The sequence below is a fragment of the Lissotriton vulgaris genome, chromosome 8 (genome assembly GCF_964263255.1).
Source record: "Lissotriton vulgaris chromosome 8, aLisVul1.2, whole genome shotgun sequence".
NCBI classification, from domain to species: domain Eukaryota; kingdom Metazoa; phylum Chordata; class Amphibia; order Caudata; family Salamandridae; genus Lissotriton; species Lissotriton vulgaris.
Window position 1 is genome coordinate 1,578,344,800 of NC_141696.1, and position 17,619 is coordinate 1,578,362,418.

Sequence of the window (17,619 nt, forward strand, 5' to 3'; positions counted from 1 at the left end):
GTTGAGGGGAGTTGACTCGTCGTCGGTGGAATCTTCTACGCCGATCCCGATGCCGAAGGAGAGCAGGACATGATAGCAGGTCAGGACCTCTTTCGACGTCAACCGCGTCCTCCGCTTTTTCTGTCTCTTTGGAGACCTACCTCTTTCAGAAAGTCCATACATTCTGGTTCTTTCTCTGTCCTTGAGACTTCTTCTTGTCAAGGACTTCCAGTGATCACAAGTTTCTGCAGGATGAGAGTCAGGGAGACAGAGGATACACACAGTATCAGTCCTAGGCGCCTTCTTCCCACAGGAAGGGCAGGAGTCAAAAAGCAAAGGCATTTTGACAAAATAAATTAACCTTTTTTGAGCTAAAAAAGGTAGCACTATCTCTCCAAGGCAAAAAAACGTCGAGTGAATATAAAAATTTAAGAAAATCACCAAGTATTTTTGACAGAAAGTCTAAAAAAAGGTGGGAGCTGTTAAACCAGGGTCCTGACAGAAGGAGCCGGAAAGAACAACTGCCCTAACTGTCACCCCTGAGGCATGATGGGAAGCCTAGGGTCATGGCTGCCTTAAAGGCACGGTGCCAGTTTTTAGCTGAAAATGCTTTCAGTTTCTGTGTTATTGCTTCTCAATGCAGCCTATGGCTGACAATGTCTTATGAGCAATTTTCAGGATTTAGGAGTGGTTTTACTCATTAAAACACAAAGTTCAAGGACTATTTGACCTAATGTGTTTTTTGTTCCTTACTAATTGCTGTGCATATAGAAGTGTTTACATTGTCTAGCCTTGGTTTTGGGGCTGCACTGGTGTGAGAAAAAGGATATATGTACGTACATATATACAGAGCAAGATATATGTGTTTTTTACATATATATTTTTATATTGTTTCCGGGGTCCCGCACATTGGCGGGAATATTCAGTGCTTATGACTTTGATGAGGATCCCCTGGAAGAGAAGACTTTTCTTCAGTCAGGATTATGTAGATGCAGAGGTTGAACATAAGTACTTTGTACTAGAATTCCACAGCACACGGGTGCAGTCTGTTACAACTGACAGACAGATTAATTCCGTACTCAATCAAGGCTTAGGTGATAAAGAATAAAGCAGTGAAACTAAAAGTGGATGGAGGATTAGAAGAAGAACTGGATTCAATGTTTGCAGAAACAGGCATCACCAAATAAAAGTGTGTTGAACAGCTTATGGTTTCATTGTCTTCCTGAGGAGGGGCAGCAAACACCTCAAAAAGTGGTCCTGGCTGCTCAACACTCACTTTCTCTGTTCACACAAAGGACAGAGACACTCAAGGGTTTTAGACTGACTGAGAGATTATGATATCAGTGGATGTGAGAACTACCCTGGCTGTTTCCTAATTTCCCAATCTTAGAGCCGAGGAACTCACTGTGCTTTAATTTCCAGGCCAGTTGACAGCGTTATTTATGGCCATCCCTAGTATTGCCAAGTGTTACATGCTCCAGTCTGGTCTCCCTCTTTAGCTATTCTTTATCCCCTTATCTCTATTTAGTTTCTTGTATATTAACAGTCCAGTTGGGAACCCACAGTCACTTCACTTCCAATCTTCACTTTGCATTTCTCAATTCTCCAAAAACCTTAGTATCGGACATACAGGATTCTACTTTTGCCAGTGAGCTGGTATTTTTAATAGTTTCCATATGTACGCTTGGAAAGGCCATTGAGAAATGTAACATGAAAATGTTAAACTCTACGATTGGTGCATGTAGGTGGCCAGAAATAAAAAATGTTTTAATTACAACCAAGTACAATGTGAGTATGGAATAGAGCAGGGTTACATTATTCAAAGGCGCAATCCAATTTTGAAAATAATAAATCTGCTTTGTCCTCGCGACCAATTTTTCAGAATCTCCTGGATTTCCAATTAGCTTTGCTTCACACTTTGAAGGCATTTTCTTCACTTGGGCTTCCCATCGATCTGAGCCACCTTGAACTCTTGGCTCAGTGAGAGTGCACGAGGGCTTCAAGTCAGGAAGTCCTTTAGAGCAGTGAGACAGGCTTTATTTCCTTTCTTCATGTGACTAATGTTGATACTTGTGTTGAGGTTTGATCTATGGCTTCTACAGCTTTTCATATGAATTAGTTGCATGACGACTTAAATTCTTCTTTATGAACATGCACTTGTGATTAATCAGCAAAGTGAAACCTGCAGCAGATACAGCACCTGAGCTCACACAACCAATGCAGGTACTAAGGAGCACACATTGGAATCACTTTGGGAAAACAAAGGCACAGAAGCTCATTGCAAAAATAAACAAAAAGAACACAATTGTTTTAGTTAGCTACATGGACACCTGATTTACACCACCACTTCTTTAACATTAAGATATAGGATTAGCAATAGAGAATGTCAGAAAGCAGTTAAACATTTTCATGTGGCTTATCCACAGAATAAAGCTCTGGACTATCAAGTGATGCCAGGCGACATCCAAAGTGAATCATCTATAGGACCAACATGACAGGAAGACCAATCAGACACTAAGAAGGATCCATGTGTCGGTAGAGGTAAAGAGGGATCAGAAAGAAACTGGGCCAACACATCATGCATCAGAGAGATGGACTGGGGCGCTGTGGAAAGTAAGAACTACCCTGGGAACCAGCTAACAAGACAACAGTTAGCTTTAGGAAGTGGCAGACTGTTTAATGTGTTCTAAAATGTAGTATCCTGAAGAGCAGATAATATATCCTAAATAAACCAGCTTGCTCTGTCTGGAGTCATTCTTACCAAGTAGTGTTTCTCAAACGCGTCCACAGATGACAAGGCTTCCTTCAGCTTCTTGTACGGACTCTGGGCGGTGTTTACTGTAAAACAGAGGAGTGGAGAGGAAAATGTGAGCTGCATCTAACACCACAGACAGTGAAGTTTGATTAATTTTAAGAACCCCAAGCACAGCCTCCTCTAGAAGAGGTCATTCAGAGACCAGAGTTGGAGACAGACCGATCCAGTTACACCAGGAGAGCCGTGCTTTACGTGGAGCATTAATCATGACCTCAGCAGCTCCAAGTACAGCAGGAGACACAAGTGTTATGAGATGGGTGCTCCAGTTAAGCTAGGAGGTGCCAAGTGTCACATAGGGCCTTATTATTAGAAAGGAAGCACTAGTTACAATAGGAGATTGCAAACATCACAGAGTATGGTTTCTGAGCGGAGGGGCTCCTGCTACACTAGGAAGCATCAAACTTTACCTAGACCTTCAAGCAATGATTACACCAGGAGACTGCAAGTGTCACACAAGGCTTCAGTTTAAGAAACCAAAGACAACAATAAAAGAGGTCAAATATTGTGCAGAGCTTCGGTTCCTGAGCTCGGAGGCTCCAGGTACACCACAAGGCACAAAGTGTCATGCAGGGCCTCAGTTCATGAGACCGGAGGTTACAAATGAAGATATCAAACACTGTATAGAGCTTCGGCTCGAGTCTGACCGCCCCAAATATACAATGGTTTCCCAAGTGTCACCCTGGGCTTCATATTTGTGAGACTAGCAGATTTTACTTACAAGACCAGGAGCTGAAGTTACACTAGGAGATGCCAGGTACTAAACAGAGACTTGGTTTAAGATTCCTTAATGTTATTAAGCAGGGGAGCTGTTAGAAATTGGGCAGCTGGTTTACTGGGATGTCAGCAACAGTCCCAATCCCATGTAAGGTGAACCACAAAAGCCACTTCATTACCTGTGCTTAAACCCTGGGTAACCTGGCAAAAAAACAGTCAGGCTTAACTGGGAGGCAATATAGAAAGTATTTAAGTAGCACATCAGCAGCAATAAAGTGAAAACAACACAAGAAAAATCCCAAACCAACTGAGAAAAAAACGATAATTGTAATACATTATTTAACACCTAAAAGAAAAGGAGTAGAATCGAGGTTATGAATTTAAGTTTTTATAAAAAATAGCGCCCCAAAAAAATAGAAGCGCGAACTGTGGACATCTAGTTGCGCAAGACCAGGTCAACATCGAAAAATATGGACAACTGCAATGGAGAGCGGTTCGGATACAAGGAGTGGATTGGGCCCGGTCAGCACTTACCGTCGGAAAACTTCTGAAAAGTTATAGTTCAGAGGGCAAGGCTGCAGAAGGTGTCTGAAGAGGGAGCGCCATCGCCAGATGGACTTGAGTCGAAGATGCGGTGAAGATTTTTATGTTCAGACTTAGTCTCTGAAATAGAAGTCGTAAATATCCAGCAGAACGAGGCAGAGAGCTGTAGCCCAAGATAGTTCAACAAGATTGAATATCCCTTTGGCAAGGCTCCTCTGAAACAGATTTGCTGCTGTGGAGAAGAACACAGCGGAGAAGCAGCAATGTCAATCCAACCGGCGATGCACCTCGGGTGGGTAGGCAAGCAGGTTGTTCCTTGTCTCCGATTGGTTCTCAGAGCAGTTTTCCGCCAAAAGGTTTCAAAGTTCCACTTTGGCTACCTGGGCACCTTTAGCACCACTTTTAATGGTCAAAGACCATAGAATCATATGCTAATGACACCCAGCTGTTGATCACATTTGGTCCGGAGCCTATAGATACAATGGTCTGGTTTATAAACTGCCTGACCCACATTAACAGCTGGATGGGCTATAACAAATTACAGCTAAATGGCAGTAAAACAGAGATCATTCTGTTCGGCAGGACTGAAGAGTATTGGTCTAGCAGCTGGTGGCCTCAGACATTTGGTCCATGTCCGTCCCCAAAATAAGCAGTCTGCAACCTTGGAATAACGATCGACAATAAGCATGCCATGAAAAACCATGTCAATCTTGTGCTAGTACCTGTTACGGGATCTTGCAGAAGTTACGTAAGATCTTTAAATGGCTACCTATTGAATCCAGGAAGCCATTGGTCCAGGGCCTAATTGTAAGCCGCATGGATTACGAAAATGCTTTGTTAGCCTCCTTAAATGAAGACTTCTTTTCCAAATTGCAAATCTTGCAGAATACTGCAGCCAGATTGATCCTAAATTTACCTCCAAGATCCCTGTCCGTCCCTAGTCTGAGGCTTCTCCACTGGCTTCCAGTTAGGAAAAGAGGTAATTTTAAAATCCTGTGCGTAACACAAAGAAGTATCGATGGCACTGGGCCTGGCTACTTAGCAAAAAAACTCAAAAGATAACAGCCTGTAAGAACATTAAGGTCCAGTTCAAAATCTCTTCTTAACCCACTACAAGTCCGCACCGTATGAAACGAGGGTCGATCTTTTTCTTTTCTCGCCCCTAATCTCTGGAACAAGCTGCAGTTTAATCTTTCGTCTACAGATAACCAGCGTTTCCGCAAAGAATTGAAAACGTGGCTGTTTTGACCAGAAATAACGGAACTAGATACGACCCTTAGTCTCTGGAATCTCCGCAAGCGCCATGAGACCTACCGGTGATATGTCCGCTATACAAGATTCTTTGACATGACTTGAAATACAGGATGGGCACCAATTGGAGGGTCAGAAGACTCACTCAGCCTGAGTCCAGGTGCGGGTTCAAGAGGGAGTCCCTGTGGTTCTGAACAGGGGTCACTCTGGCAGCCCTGAGACAGTTGAAGATGTAGTCCTTGCCTCTAGGCAAAAGCAGTGGCATAGCTAAGCACTTTGCCGCCCGTGGCGGTCCATGCCTTTGCCGTACCGCACTGAAGAGCGGGGGTGTGGATGAGGGGAGTGTTTGTTGGCGATGATCCTCGCTTGCCATGCATGGCACCGGCTGCATTCACAAGCAGGTCCTACACCATTCAGTATCCCCCAGCATGACAGGATTTGCATGTCCCATTAGGGCAGACACACACCCCCTTTAGCCCACCCCCACCCCCTCCACCCACAGCCACCCAGAATCACGTTTGTTGCTGACAAATGCCCGAAGTCTCTACCGGGACGCTTCTCTGTTTGCACACTGATTCAAGTACTTCCAAATAACAGTTAATTGACACACATCCTTCGCTGATTCCTAACTTTGTCCAACAGACATCCTAGTCGCACTTACGCTCCATCTTTGAATGCATCCCCCGGGATCTCTTGTTTTTAATACCATATGCCTCCCTTTGGCAGGTTTTGGTGGACATACCGCATGGTTAATATGCCCGGACAGACGTGGTGAATTCAGCAACCAACAGTGGTGAGTCACGCGTCTTTCATGACTACACATTGATCTAACATGTACATGTGTTCGAGAAAATGATCACTCAGTAGGTTTTTAAACTGTTTGTCTGACTCATGCAATTTGTACATAGCATATGTAACCGGTGACAACATAACTTTTTGTCTTTATTATAGGTTGTATGCAGTACTTACTGAACAGTCAATGACACTGGTTCAGTATTATACTCTTGATTTAATCACGTCTTTTATATGTTTTTTTCACATGGTTGCACTTAGTTTATTGCAGTAGCTGAAAGACTGACCCTGAAGAAGGCAGTGACACTATCCAGGTCTCTGTGGCAGAAACAGGTTCGTGAAGTGATTTACACATCTGTCTCTAATCTCGGCACTTGTGTTATCAACTTCTCACTTTTTTAAATTCTGACACAGGGTAGCCGAATAAAGTTACATATAGCTAACCCTTTAGCCAGTTTTAAACCCTCACATCACAGCACTACACTTTATTACACACATGCCAGCCTTACATAGGGGTTTAGTACATCCCGCCCATCTCAACAAAAACATCCCCGAGCTCCTCCCTCGTAGAGAGTGGGTTGTAGCCCACGTGAAGACTAGGTCCATAATGTGAGGAGGCACCCCTAAGATGAAGCATGACACCTCTGGTGTGTGAGGGGAATCGTCCTGAAAAGGGAAACCCCCAGTTCTTGCATGATGAAGTACATTCAGACAGTCAAAACAACCTCCTTCAAGTCCGGACCCGTAATCCCTTTTTAGGTCTCGCGCCTAGCGTTGCACTGCGCAGCGCAGCAGTGCTTCGCGCAGCGCGAGGCATTTAGTAATCGAAAAAGGGGGATTCAGCAGCCACCTAGGAATTGCACACGCACACGCTCGTGCTTTTCCTTTTCTGCTACCCCATTGGCCTTTGCATGCGTCTTTTTATAAAAGACTGCATGCAATTGGCCAAAGACGGGCGCATTGCTCCACTCATGGCCTATTGGCGCCCGCGATAATTGAAAGCATATGGGTTGCAGTTGAGCGCGTGCGCGCACCACTCATTTAGCACGTCAAGAATAGTTTTGTTTCTCATTTTTAACTGAAGGAGCCTCATTACCAGCCCCTTGAACTCACCCCTGACAAGTTTACAGCACTCAGCCACAAACGCGACAATTTCTTGTTTTAAAGAGCATCCGTGCCTCGCTTTTAATGGCAGCCGCGCACTATTATTAGCGGCTCGGGTATTTACATTAGTTATTTGTTTTTAAAAGTGCATCCATTCAGCTCTTGCTCTTTTACTTTAATATCGGACATTATTGGCGGCTGCACCCCGTAGAAAGCCTAGCAGAAGTGAGAGAAAATTGAAAGAAAGTGGCATGCTAATACGCATGTGCGCAATGGGGCACATGAACAGTATTGACGACGGACAGATACCTCATAAGCACCTCTCCCACTGCTTTTAACTGCATCAGCACTGCAGGTGTACGACAAGCCGCCAGCCACTCAAAGTCCACTAAGGTGCCACTCAGTAACCCAGTTGCAGGGTCCAGCGAGAAGAAGCCTGGACATCGAGGCAGGACACAAAGTAGTATCAGGGAGCGAAGGGGCTTTATCTCAGACAGCAGCTCTTAGCATGCTGGGACTTGCAGTTTCACTTCTGTCACAAGTGTGGACGTACTCCTCCCAGCATGCCTCACGCAACTGACTGCTCATCGCTGACCTACACCCCACTTTATGGAACACGACGGAAACGGTGTGCATGAGCCTCCAGCCTACTGGTTGCCCTCGTCCTCAGGATGAATAATACATTTTAACTCTGCAGCAGTGCCACACTTCACTGGCTTTGATGTAACTTCGTTCTTTCAGTTTCTCATCATTTCAGAACGGAAGCATTTTCAATGTTATATACAATGAAGCCATAGTTCCTGCTTATTTATCTTATGCAATGAACAACCATTGGCAAAGCCAAGTCCTGGCTTGCTGAAGGTGTAATGTTACTTGTATTATATATCTGGATGCAGTGACAGAAGCAGCAAAATACCAGTTGGGCGGCACACTATGCTAAGCACAGAATTTTATTTTGTATGTTTTTAATGCACGTCCTTAATCACATCGGCTACACCCCTTTGAGAGACCCTCCAGTTGTTTTCATCCCACTTAAAGCCCTGCTTATTCTACTCAGCACCTCTGCGTCCCTTCACTGCCTCTCTACAGGGTGTCAATACACACTTAAGTGTCTATAAAACAGCACGTTGCCGCTATACAGCGCACCAAAGTAGGCATATAAGTACGTGTTACAATTCCGGTTCCACCAGTGCTTCAACTGGAAAAATGTACTGCGGGAAACCACAAACTGAGGATCAAGGTATGTCAGAGGAAAGTGGGTGGAGTCACCAGGGGCGGAGCTTGAAAAACAGAGTCTGACGGTGAACTCGGGCAATCATTTTTTTTTTAAACACTGCCACAAAGAAATTAGCAATAAGAACAAACCTTACAGTAAATCTATTCTGCTTTACTCAATATTTTCCAAAGATGCTGCTTTTAAGATATCTTGTGGGGTTAAATCACCTGCTGCACAGATCTGTGTACGCCCAGAAAACTTCAGTGGATAATAACGATAATAGTTATGATTATTTTTAAAGATGACTCTGGTGGTTATTGCCCTTGCTGGAGAGAGCTGTGTTTTATGTAATCGCCACTTTGACTCATAAGCTAGCACAGATGGTTAAAATACATGCTGCACTGCACACTGTAACATGCAGGTCACAGATCTATATTTTATTTAGATAGGTAAGAGGGTTCCAGTTTTGATACACAGGTAGTTTTGTTACTTACTGGTAATGTAGCACAGTGAGCTATGAACCACCCTCAAACTACATCAAACTGCAAGGCATTGGTTTAGAACTTATTTTTTTCTGTATTTGTGCAACTTCTTATACAAACCAATACATCTGACATTCTTACAGTGCATGCATACCTCGATATACAGGAATACAGCAGAGTCAAATCCTGCCTCCATATATTAGCTTCTCTTAAGTACTTGCGAAAGGACAACAAGCTGTGTGGCATCCAAGTGTTAGGCTCAAGGTAGGACCCAGCGAGGGTTATACTCGAGGAAAAGAAGCGCTGTTGGCCCTTTAAATCAGGTCTTTTATTTGGACCCAGCTGGAAGAGAAAATAAGAATCCCTCTCGCCACCTTCAGCTTGCTGCTCCGAACAGAAAACAGGCAATGATGATTCTACCCAGGCGTCGGAAAGTTAAACTGGAACAATTTCAGCATATTTCCCTGCGACCAGCACGGATCCCAGATTCTTGTCAATAATAGCTGTCGGATTCAACCCGGATTAGCCTAATTTCTTTCACTGGGTTGCACTCCAATGGCCGGATCAATGAAATTGTTTATTCCATTCTAGGTTTATGGAAGAATACATTAATAAGTAAGAGGTTACATGGTTCCAGAATGACACACTCGTGGTCCCAAACCACTCCTTAATGCTGCAGGCTTTCAGGTTTCATCCAGCTTTTCCTTCCCTTGTATAAGAGCAGTCCACGTGGGAATAATTCTAGCTCAGATTCCACTGGTGCATGTTCATTTAGGATATCTACCCGCGGGGGTGTCAGCTAGGAAATGGGAATGGAGCTCTGGGGTTGTCACAAATGGTGATCCCTGGATTTAACTTTTGGAATAGAAAGCTCATTAGGTCACACCAGGTCCGGTAGAGTGAAGGTGGTGAGGTCACAGCCCACACCTAGTCCATTAAAATTTATATAATTATATAGCGCTTCAGACACTTGATAAAGCTCATCAGTGGACAAGTAAGACACAACACCATGATAAGACCTTGATTTGTAGAATGTTGACTGCAATGTGGCCTATCCGGGACGTATTCACGTGTTGTGTGTGGGTGAGCAAAACATCGCTCATATGCTGAGGTCGGTTGCAGCACATGGGCCAAGGAAAGGACTGGTACACTCTGCAGGAATATTTCCAGAGGAAACTCATTGAGTAAAACAACATTTCACAATTTAATGTTACAAAATCTGTTCATTTTGTGGCGAACCAACCTTTGCCTACTTAGTTACTGCCAAATGGAGGAATGTTCAGCAAATGATGTATAGTCGTTCAGAGAATGCGTCTGACCAACAGATTCCAGAGAAGAGCGCTTTGGTAGATGGGTTCTAGGACTTGCTTTTTCGTCACTTTGGCATTTTTGTTTGAAGACTTGTACTGGTATCCAGGCAATTGCGGAAGTGGCATATTCCTGATTGATAAGTTCATTCTTCATCCCTGGGGTCCGGTCCCTGCCGCTCGCCGCTCCCTATTTGGCATTAGCCCCTCCAACGTGGAACGCTCTGGTGCTAGGGTGCAAGGCATACTATTTGCGAGACCTATTGGCTTTGCCAATGCTGGTTTCTGTGAGACATTTTTTTATTTTTATTTATTATATTTCTTATATAGCGCCAGAATCGACCCCCGAAGGGGTATCTCCGCGCTTGCCTTGGGAACCCGTCCTGGTTTTTCCCTGTGAGATAGCCCCTACAGGGCATCCCCAAGGTGAAAGCCAGGCATCCCGCCGCGGGGGGCCGTTGTGGAGATTAAGCAAGCTTAATGCCCAGAGTTGCAGAGTGTGAACCCATGATTAGGTCAGGCACCGAAGCGAGAATTATCGAGTCCATGGACATTTGAGCTCAAGACCCTGCCGCGTCGGGAATTGAACCCTGGTCCTGGGTCTGACCTCTGCTTCAGGGTCTGCCTGCTCTAACCAGTGAGCCACACTTCTCCACATTAATACAGCAGGTCATCAGTCCCTTGGAGCAGAGTGGCAGTCCTTTCAGCAGCACACCAGTCCTTCTTCCTGGCACTGTATCTACAAGTCCAGATTTGTACTGAAGAGTTGGTGTCTAAGGTCCTACTTTTATACTTTGTTGCCCTGGTTCTGAAAGGTGGGACAAGCTTCTAGACAGTGGCTTTGAAGTGCATGGAATGTCCTGCCTTCTAAGCCCTGGCGCCAAGCTGGCTACGGTAATAATGTGGGGCTGTTGGGCCCTTTCTGTTAAGGCAGATCACAGGCTATTCAGCTGCAAGTAGGGCTGTGTTCAGCTCTGCCAGCAGATACCTATTCCCTCTAATGTGTGACTGTCTGGGAGGAATTCACAAAGTTACACTCAGTAATGTGACCCAGGCTAAGCCACATGAACAAAAGAGATAACGGCAGAAAATATCTAAAAGTGACATTTTTATAACAGTGATCACCACCCAGACTTTACCATTAAATAAGGCTCTTCATCACAATCCCAAAGAAACCAAACATGACATAGCTACTAGTTTTTGGAAATTACAGCTTATTAAATGTAACAAGGAATCCCCAATGTTATCCTATGGGAGGGGTAGGCCCCCAGTAGTGAAAAACGAATTTAGGAGTTTTTCACTACCAGGACATGTAAAACTTAAAAGAACATGTTCAACATTTTAATTACGCAGGGGTGACATGTAATAAAAGGGAATGTAAGGCTTGGCAGGGTGGGGGGGCTTTAACGCCAAGTTGGTATGGTATTTTGAATGGATTAAGGGTGCAGTGGCTGGCCTGGGCATGTTTTAGGGTGCTACTTAAGTGGGTGGCACAATAAGTACTGCAGGCCCACTAGTAGCATTTAATGTACGGTATATCACTCTACAATAACCTACAAATGAATTAAATATTTAAATTGGATATAGGCCAATATAACCATGTTTGGGGGGAGTGAGCATAAGCACTTTAGCACTGGCTTGCAGAGTTCTAAGGCCAACAAAAACAAGTCCAACAGAAATAGAGGAGGTGAGGCAAACAGTTTAGGTTGGGGGGTCCTAAGGCTGACGGGTCTAACAGGAGCTATGGCCAGAAACTAGATCAAAGTACATTCGCTAACTTGAGTAGGTAAACCCCTAAAAAGGTCAATTTTATTTATTAACCTGCATTCAGCTGTAAAAGTCTTTTGCATAAGATCAGCAAACAAAAGTAAGGGAAGAAAGAGGAAAAAAAGAGCAAAGAGGGAGAGAATAAAAACAGACATGAAGGATTCTTAAAAACTTTCTTATGGAGTGTTTTTTCCGAAGTAGTGTCCGTAGTTCAAGTTTATTGGTTTGCCACCTTTGTTACTAGTTGTCCCACTTAATGGCTTTCACGTCTGCGTCTCTTTAACATTTGTTTCTCTTATGTTCCAGCTTTTCAACACTTACAAGCCCATAAGTCTGATGGTTTCAGAGATGATGCGGAATAGGTAGAATATGTTGTGAGCATTAGTCTAGAATTGTTCTTTGATTAAGCAGTGCTCTATTGTTCTTCCGGTTAGTGCTTTGAGGTGTACAGAGGACAACAAGAAATAAGGCAGTTCCTTCTGTCTGGCTACAAGCACAAGTTGCTGAGATTCTTGTCATAATAAACGTCATCAGCTGGAAGGCTCCACTTCTGGCCAAGACAAACAATTTTCTTTCCCTAGAATTTGTCAGAACGGTCCATGTAGAGAAACATCAAAGAGTCCAGCTTACAGGCTGAAACTTCTCCAGTGCTTTGTTCTTAGAAAACAGATGATAAACCCAATATTCTGGGGTCATGAGACTCACATTTGGTATAGCACTGGGTAGTTTGAGACACTGAGCTTCTTTTTCATAGGTCAATATGTATTGAACATGTAGCTAGATTCCAAGCACAAGGCGAAATGTTCCTTCCAGTCTATAACGAACCAATGTTTTTTTTAGATTTAAATCTATTCATCCCACATTTGAATGCAGATATTTGGTATCTGTTTGAGATAAAGTTGTAATGAATAACATTCTAGGGCTCTGGAGGGAAGAAGCATGCTGTAGTTGGGTTTTCCAAATGTTTCCTTTACACAGACCTATTTTGGTTGCATCGGTATCTGGTCACCCAAGTTAAGACCATATCAGATCTGGCTATATGCATTTGGATACACCGTTTAAAATATGTTTTGAGGATCAGTCACCGTAGGAGCGCACAGATCTGAAGTTAGCTTTCGGTGCAGCCTTGAATTTCTCAAATGCTTTTTGAATATGCAAAGTACATGTTACAGTGTATGTTATTGTCAAACAAGGATATGTAAAACTGTTGACTTCTTTGAGGGATGTTCCTCCAATAATGAACGTTTTTTTTGCCCATGTTTATTGAATTTAAAAAACTATTGATCTTCAAGCAATTTTCCAGGCAAACTTTTCCCTGGCTGAGAGTTAGGCCTGCATCCCTTTCAGTGGGTGTATAATAAGGATCAGGTTATCAGCGTATAAAAGGAAAAGCAGCTGTAAACCTTTGATTGACGGAACGTCCTGAGAGCATTAATGGCTTCTTGGTAGATATCCTTGGAATGGAGGGGCAAGCAGGCCCTGCGATTCGGACCTGTTGGCTGAAAAGACCACTGTGGTTCAGCCCCATTTGTGGTGTTGCATCACTGTACATACTTTGTATTGATGAAAGTAGGGCCCAGTCCTGCCCTGGTCCATCTTTGCAGCTTGCCCCACAGTTTCTGCATTGGTAAAATGTTAAAGGCAGAAGTGAAGTCCATGAAGGCAACACAAACCCGATTCGTATTTAGTAAGCTATATTTATATCAGCTCTCCCTGAAACCTCCTAGTATAGGGTTAAAGATGTTTCCTTTTACCATCTAAACCTCTGTGGCCCCAACAGCAGGTGCGTGTATATCTTGCAATCAATATTGATGAGACTGGTAAGCTAGTAGGAATTTTGAGTATTTTTAGGTAATTTTTTGTAGAGTGGAACCATTATACTGTTCTGGCAGGGAGGAGAACATGCTTCAGTGATGGACATCTCTACAAAGTTTGGTGCCACAACTTCGGCCCAGCATGCAGAGAACTGCTTCAATACTTGATTTGATTTGATTTAGACTTGTAGAGCGCATGGCTGCCCTAGAGCGTCCCAGCGCTAATCCTAATCTGAACCAGGTGAACTCAAGCGAAAGCAAGATTAGAAGGTGGTAGGGAACAAAAAGGTTTTAAGTGCTCTTCTGAATTTCTGATGATCCGGTTCCATTCGGAGTTCTCTAGGGAGGGCATTCCATTTGTTTGACACATTCAGAGAGAACCGTCGGCCTCCTGTTCTCGCTTTCCTCACTCGTGGGACAATGGCAAGATTTTCTCCATCCGAGCGGAGGGCCCTGGACGACTTGTAAGGTCGGATCAATCCTCTCAGGGCTGGAGGGCCTTTGCCTTGCAGGGTCTTGTGTGCAATACAGAGGGATTTGAAAGAGACCCGCTCTTGGATGGGGAGCCAGTGCAGGGCTTTCAGCAATGGTTTGGCTGAGGCCCTTTTTGGCGCCCCCATCAGCAGCCTAGCTGCGGCGTTCTGAGCTCGCTGAAGAGTCTTGATTGTAGCAAGGGGGGCTGCGAGGAAAAGGGAGTTACCGTAATCCAGTTTGGACAAAATCAAACCCTGGATTAACAGCTTTCTTGATTGAAAGAGAAGGAGAGGAAGTACCTTCCGGGCTGCCCGAAGCAGGCCGAAGCAGCCTCCAACCACTTTCTGCGCATGAGTCTTGAATGTACGTTGGGGTTCGAACCAAATCCCTAGGCTTTTTATTTGCTGCTTAGGGGGTGGAAGATCTCCCATACAAGCAGGCCACATCTCAGGGGGCAGAGAGGTAAATTGATTGCCTAGGAGCATGATCTCCGTCTTAGATCCATTTAATTTAAGTTTTGAACTGGACATCCAGGAGGAAATGGCTGTGAGACAGTCTGGGAGATCAACCAAGCTGCCCTCATGTTGCGACAGCGAGACGACAAGCTGCGTGTCGTCGGCATAACTTATAGCTTTAACCCCAAATGGGGCTATCACCTTCTCCAACGGGGCCATGTAGACATTAAACAGTGTGGGGCTGAGGGAGGAGCCCTGCGGCACCCCACACTGAAGAGGGAAGGGCTCTGACATGGACCCATTCTCCCAAATCCTAAAGGATCTCTCCTCCAGGTAGGACTGCAGCCATTTGAGGGCTGATCCTGTAATGCCCAGCAGGGCCAGTCGTTGGGCCAGGACAGTATGATCCACAGTATCGAATGCAGCGCTCAGATCCAGGAGGATCAGAGCAACTGATCCCCCTGCATCCAAGATGCATCTTACCTCTTCAGTCACCGCCAGAAGGGCGGTGTCTGTGCCCTGACCCGGGCGAAAACCAGTCTGAGAGTCACTGAGGAGATGGTTAACCTCTAGGTACTCGGAGATCTGCTTATTCACCACTTTTTCGGCCACTTTGCTCAGACCAGGTAGAAGCGAGATCGGGCGAAAGTTGGCCAGATCGGAGATATCTAGTCCTGGTTTCTTTAAGAGAGTTTTGACCCTAGCCTGTTTCCAGCTCGAGGGCACTATGCCTGAGGATAGCGACGAATTGAGTAATTCCGTGGCTACCGGGGCAATGATGTTCAAAATTTGCTTTAAAATGTGCATCGGAGCTGGGTCTGAGGGAGAGCCGCTTTTAATAGTGGAGAAGATATTACAAAAATCTTCTTTAGAAATGGGACTGAAAGCCTCCAGTTGAGGACAGGTAGGGTCAGAGGCTGGGATCTCGACGGGTTCAATGATGGAAGATTGAGGAAGGCTGTCTAGAATTTTCCGGATTTTGGAGTCGAAAAATTCTGCTAGCTGATTGCATCTCAGTACTGGGTCATTCTGAACCAAAGAGGGAGCTGGGACTTTAAGAAGCATGTTTACAATTTTGAATGTTTCTCTGGAAGAATTTGAAGAGAGACGAATTTTTTCTTCAAAAAAAGCAGCTTTAGATTTTTGTCGTCCTAGTTTGTAAAGTTTAAGGGCTTCTTTATATGCAGTTTTATGAATAGGTGCCCAATCTTTGCGCCAAGTGCGCTCAGCTCTTTTGCACTCCTTCCTGAGTTCTCTTAGTTCAGGCGAGAACCAGGGAGATTTAAACGTATTGCTCTTTTTTGTACAGGGCTTAGGAGGCAGAACCGAATCCAGGGAATTAGAGAGCCAGTCTCGAAAGTTTATGTCTGCCTGTAGAGCATCCACTTCTGTAGGGGGAACAGATTTTTCAAGAACAGTTGACCAATTGTCTACTGACAACCTTGGCCATGGCCTTTGAAGCGTACGGGAACAGGGGGCTTTAATTCCCACTTGATGAAATTCCCATGAGAAAGGCACTAGGAAGTGGTCTGACCATAGTAGGGGCAAGGGGGGTTTAGCTATAATCTGGGGGATGTTGGAAAAGATCGGGTCCAACAAGTGACCTTTATTATGGGTGGCTTCCTTATTTTTAAGTTCAAGATCAAAGGATCTAAGGTTGGTAATCAGTTCAGCCCCAGCGTTGTCCTTGGGGTCGTCGAAGTGTATATTCAAGTCGCCCAGGATCAAAAAATTCGAGGCCTGAGAGGCAGCTGATAAAGAAATTTCCAACAGGGAGTCAGGGAAGTGTTTTAGGCTCCCCGGGGGTCTATAGATGAGAAGACCTGATAGGGAGTGGGTGGGTGTAAGCTGAATGTTAAAACAAGCGCTTTCTGCATCCAAAATTCCGCCCTCCTGCAGTCTGCAGGTCAGGGACTCCCGATGGATTATGGCAAGTCCCCCCCCCATACCTTTGTCACGGTTCACACATTGGATATTAAAGCCACTGGGGAGCGCCGAAACAATATCAAAGTCTGAGTGAGGGGATAGCCATGTCTCCGTCAAGAAGAGCAGGTCGAGCTTGCTGTCTTCTAACAGCAAGTGAATCTCGACCGCATGCTTCGGAAGCGATCTACAGTTCAGGAGAGCCATCTGCAACGTTCTGCCCGCCTTCTTATCGACCCATTCCCCACTATAAGGGGCCGGACAGGCAGGGCATCGGCAGAAGGGAGGGCTAGAACCCACCCAGTGCGGGCATCCAGGATGGGCCATGAGTCGAAATGACAGAAGCTCCTCCTTAGAATACCTTCTGGGTCCATGGGGAAACACGGGCATAGTGGCTGGCCCTAGGCCCAGTCTGGCCCGGACGGGCCCAGACGGGCTTGCCTCTGGCGCGCCTCCGGCGCGCCCGCCCGCTGCGCGGACGGAAGTCAGGCTTCATAAGTAGCGCCCGGGCTGTGATTCGCCCGACCGCTAGAGCGCTGACCGCGTTTTTCCAATTGCAATGGCGGCCAAAGTCGTCGCCCTTTGCAAGACAGTTGTTCTACCGTGAAGACCCTTAAATCGGCCCCCGGTTTGTGAAGTGGAGAGGGAGGAAGCGCCCTGCTGTAACAAACAGCGTGAACGCGAAGCACAATTACACAGGTAAATTACGTGGCTGACACAGTTAAAGATTAAAAACGCGATAGTATTTCATAAAAGAAAAGAATAAAACAGAGTAAAGTGCCTAGCTCCCGGCTTTCCGCCTCAGGAGCGCTTATGTTCAAAGGTGCAAATTAGCTTCAGGTGAATCATATTGGTGTCTGGTATTTTCTCTTTTGCAAAGTCCTCAAAGGCAGACTTTCTTTACATTGACATATTTGGCTTCCTTTACCCTTTACTGAAATGTTATTTAGGAGACAAAGGTAATGTTATGTTATCAAAGTTTT

At 45.0% G+C, this 17,619-nt stretch overlaps 1 protein-coding gene across 2 annotated transcripts in view; it reads right to left on the bottom strand.

The window, feature by feature from the left end:
- The window catches only part of TRAPPC10 (trafficking protein particle complex subunit 10), a 319,990-nt gene that overhangs the window by 47,482 nt on the left and 254,889 nt on the right, over window positions 1-17,619 (bottom strand). For both annotated transcript variants that reach the window (XM_086935878.1, XM_086935877.1), the window contains one exon: window positions 2,741-2,817. In XM_086935878.1, the coding sequence (XP_086792004.1) occupies window positions 2,741-2,817 (77 nt within the window). The remainder of the gene's footprint in view (window positions 1-2,740; window positions 2,818-17,619) is intronic.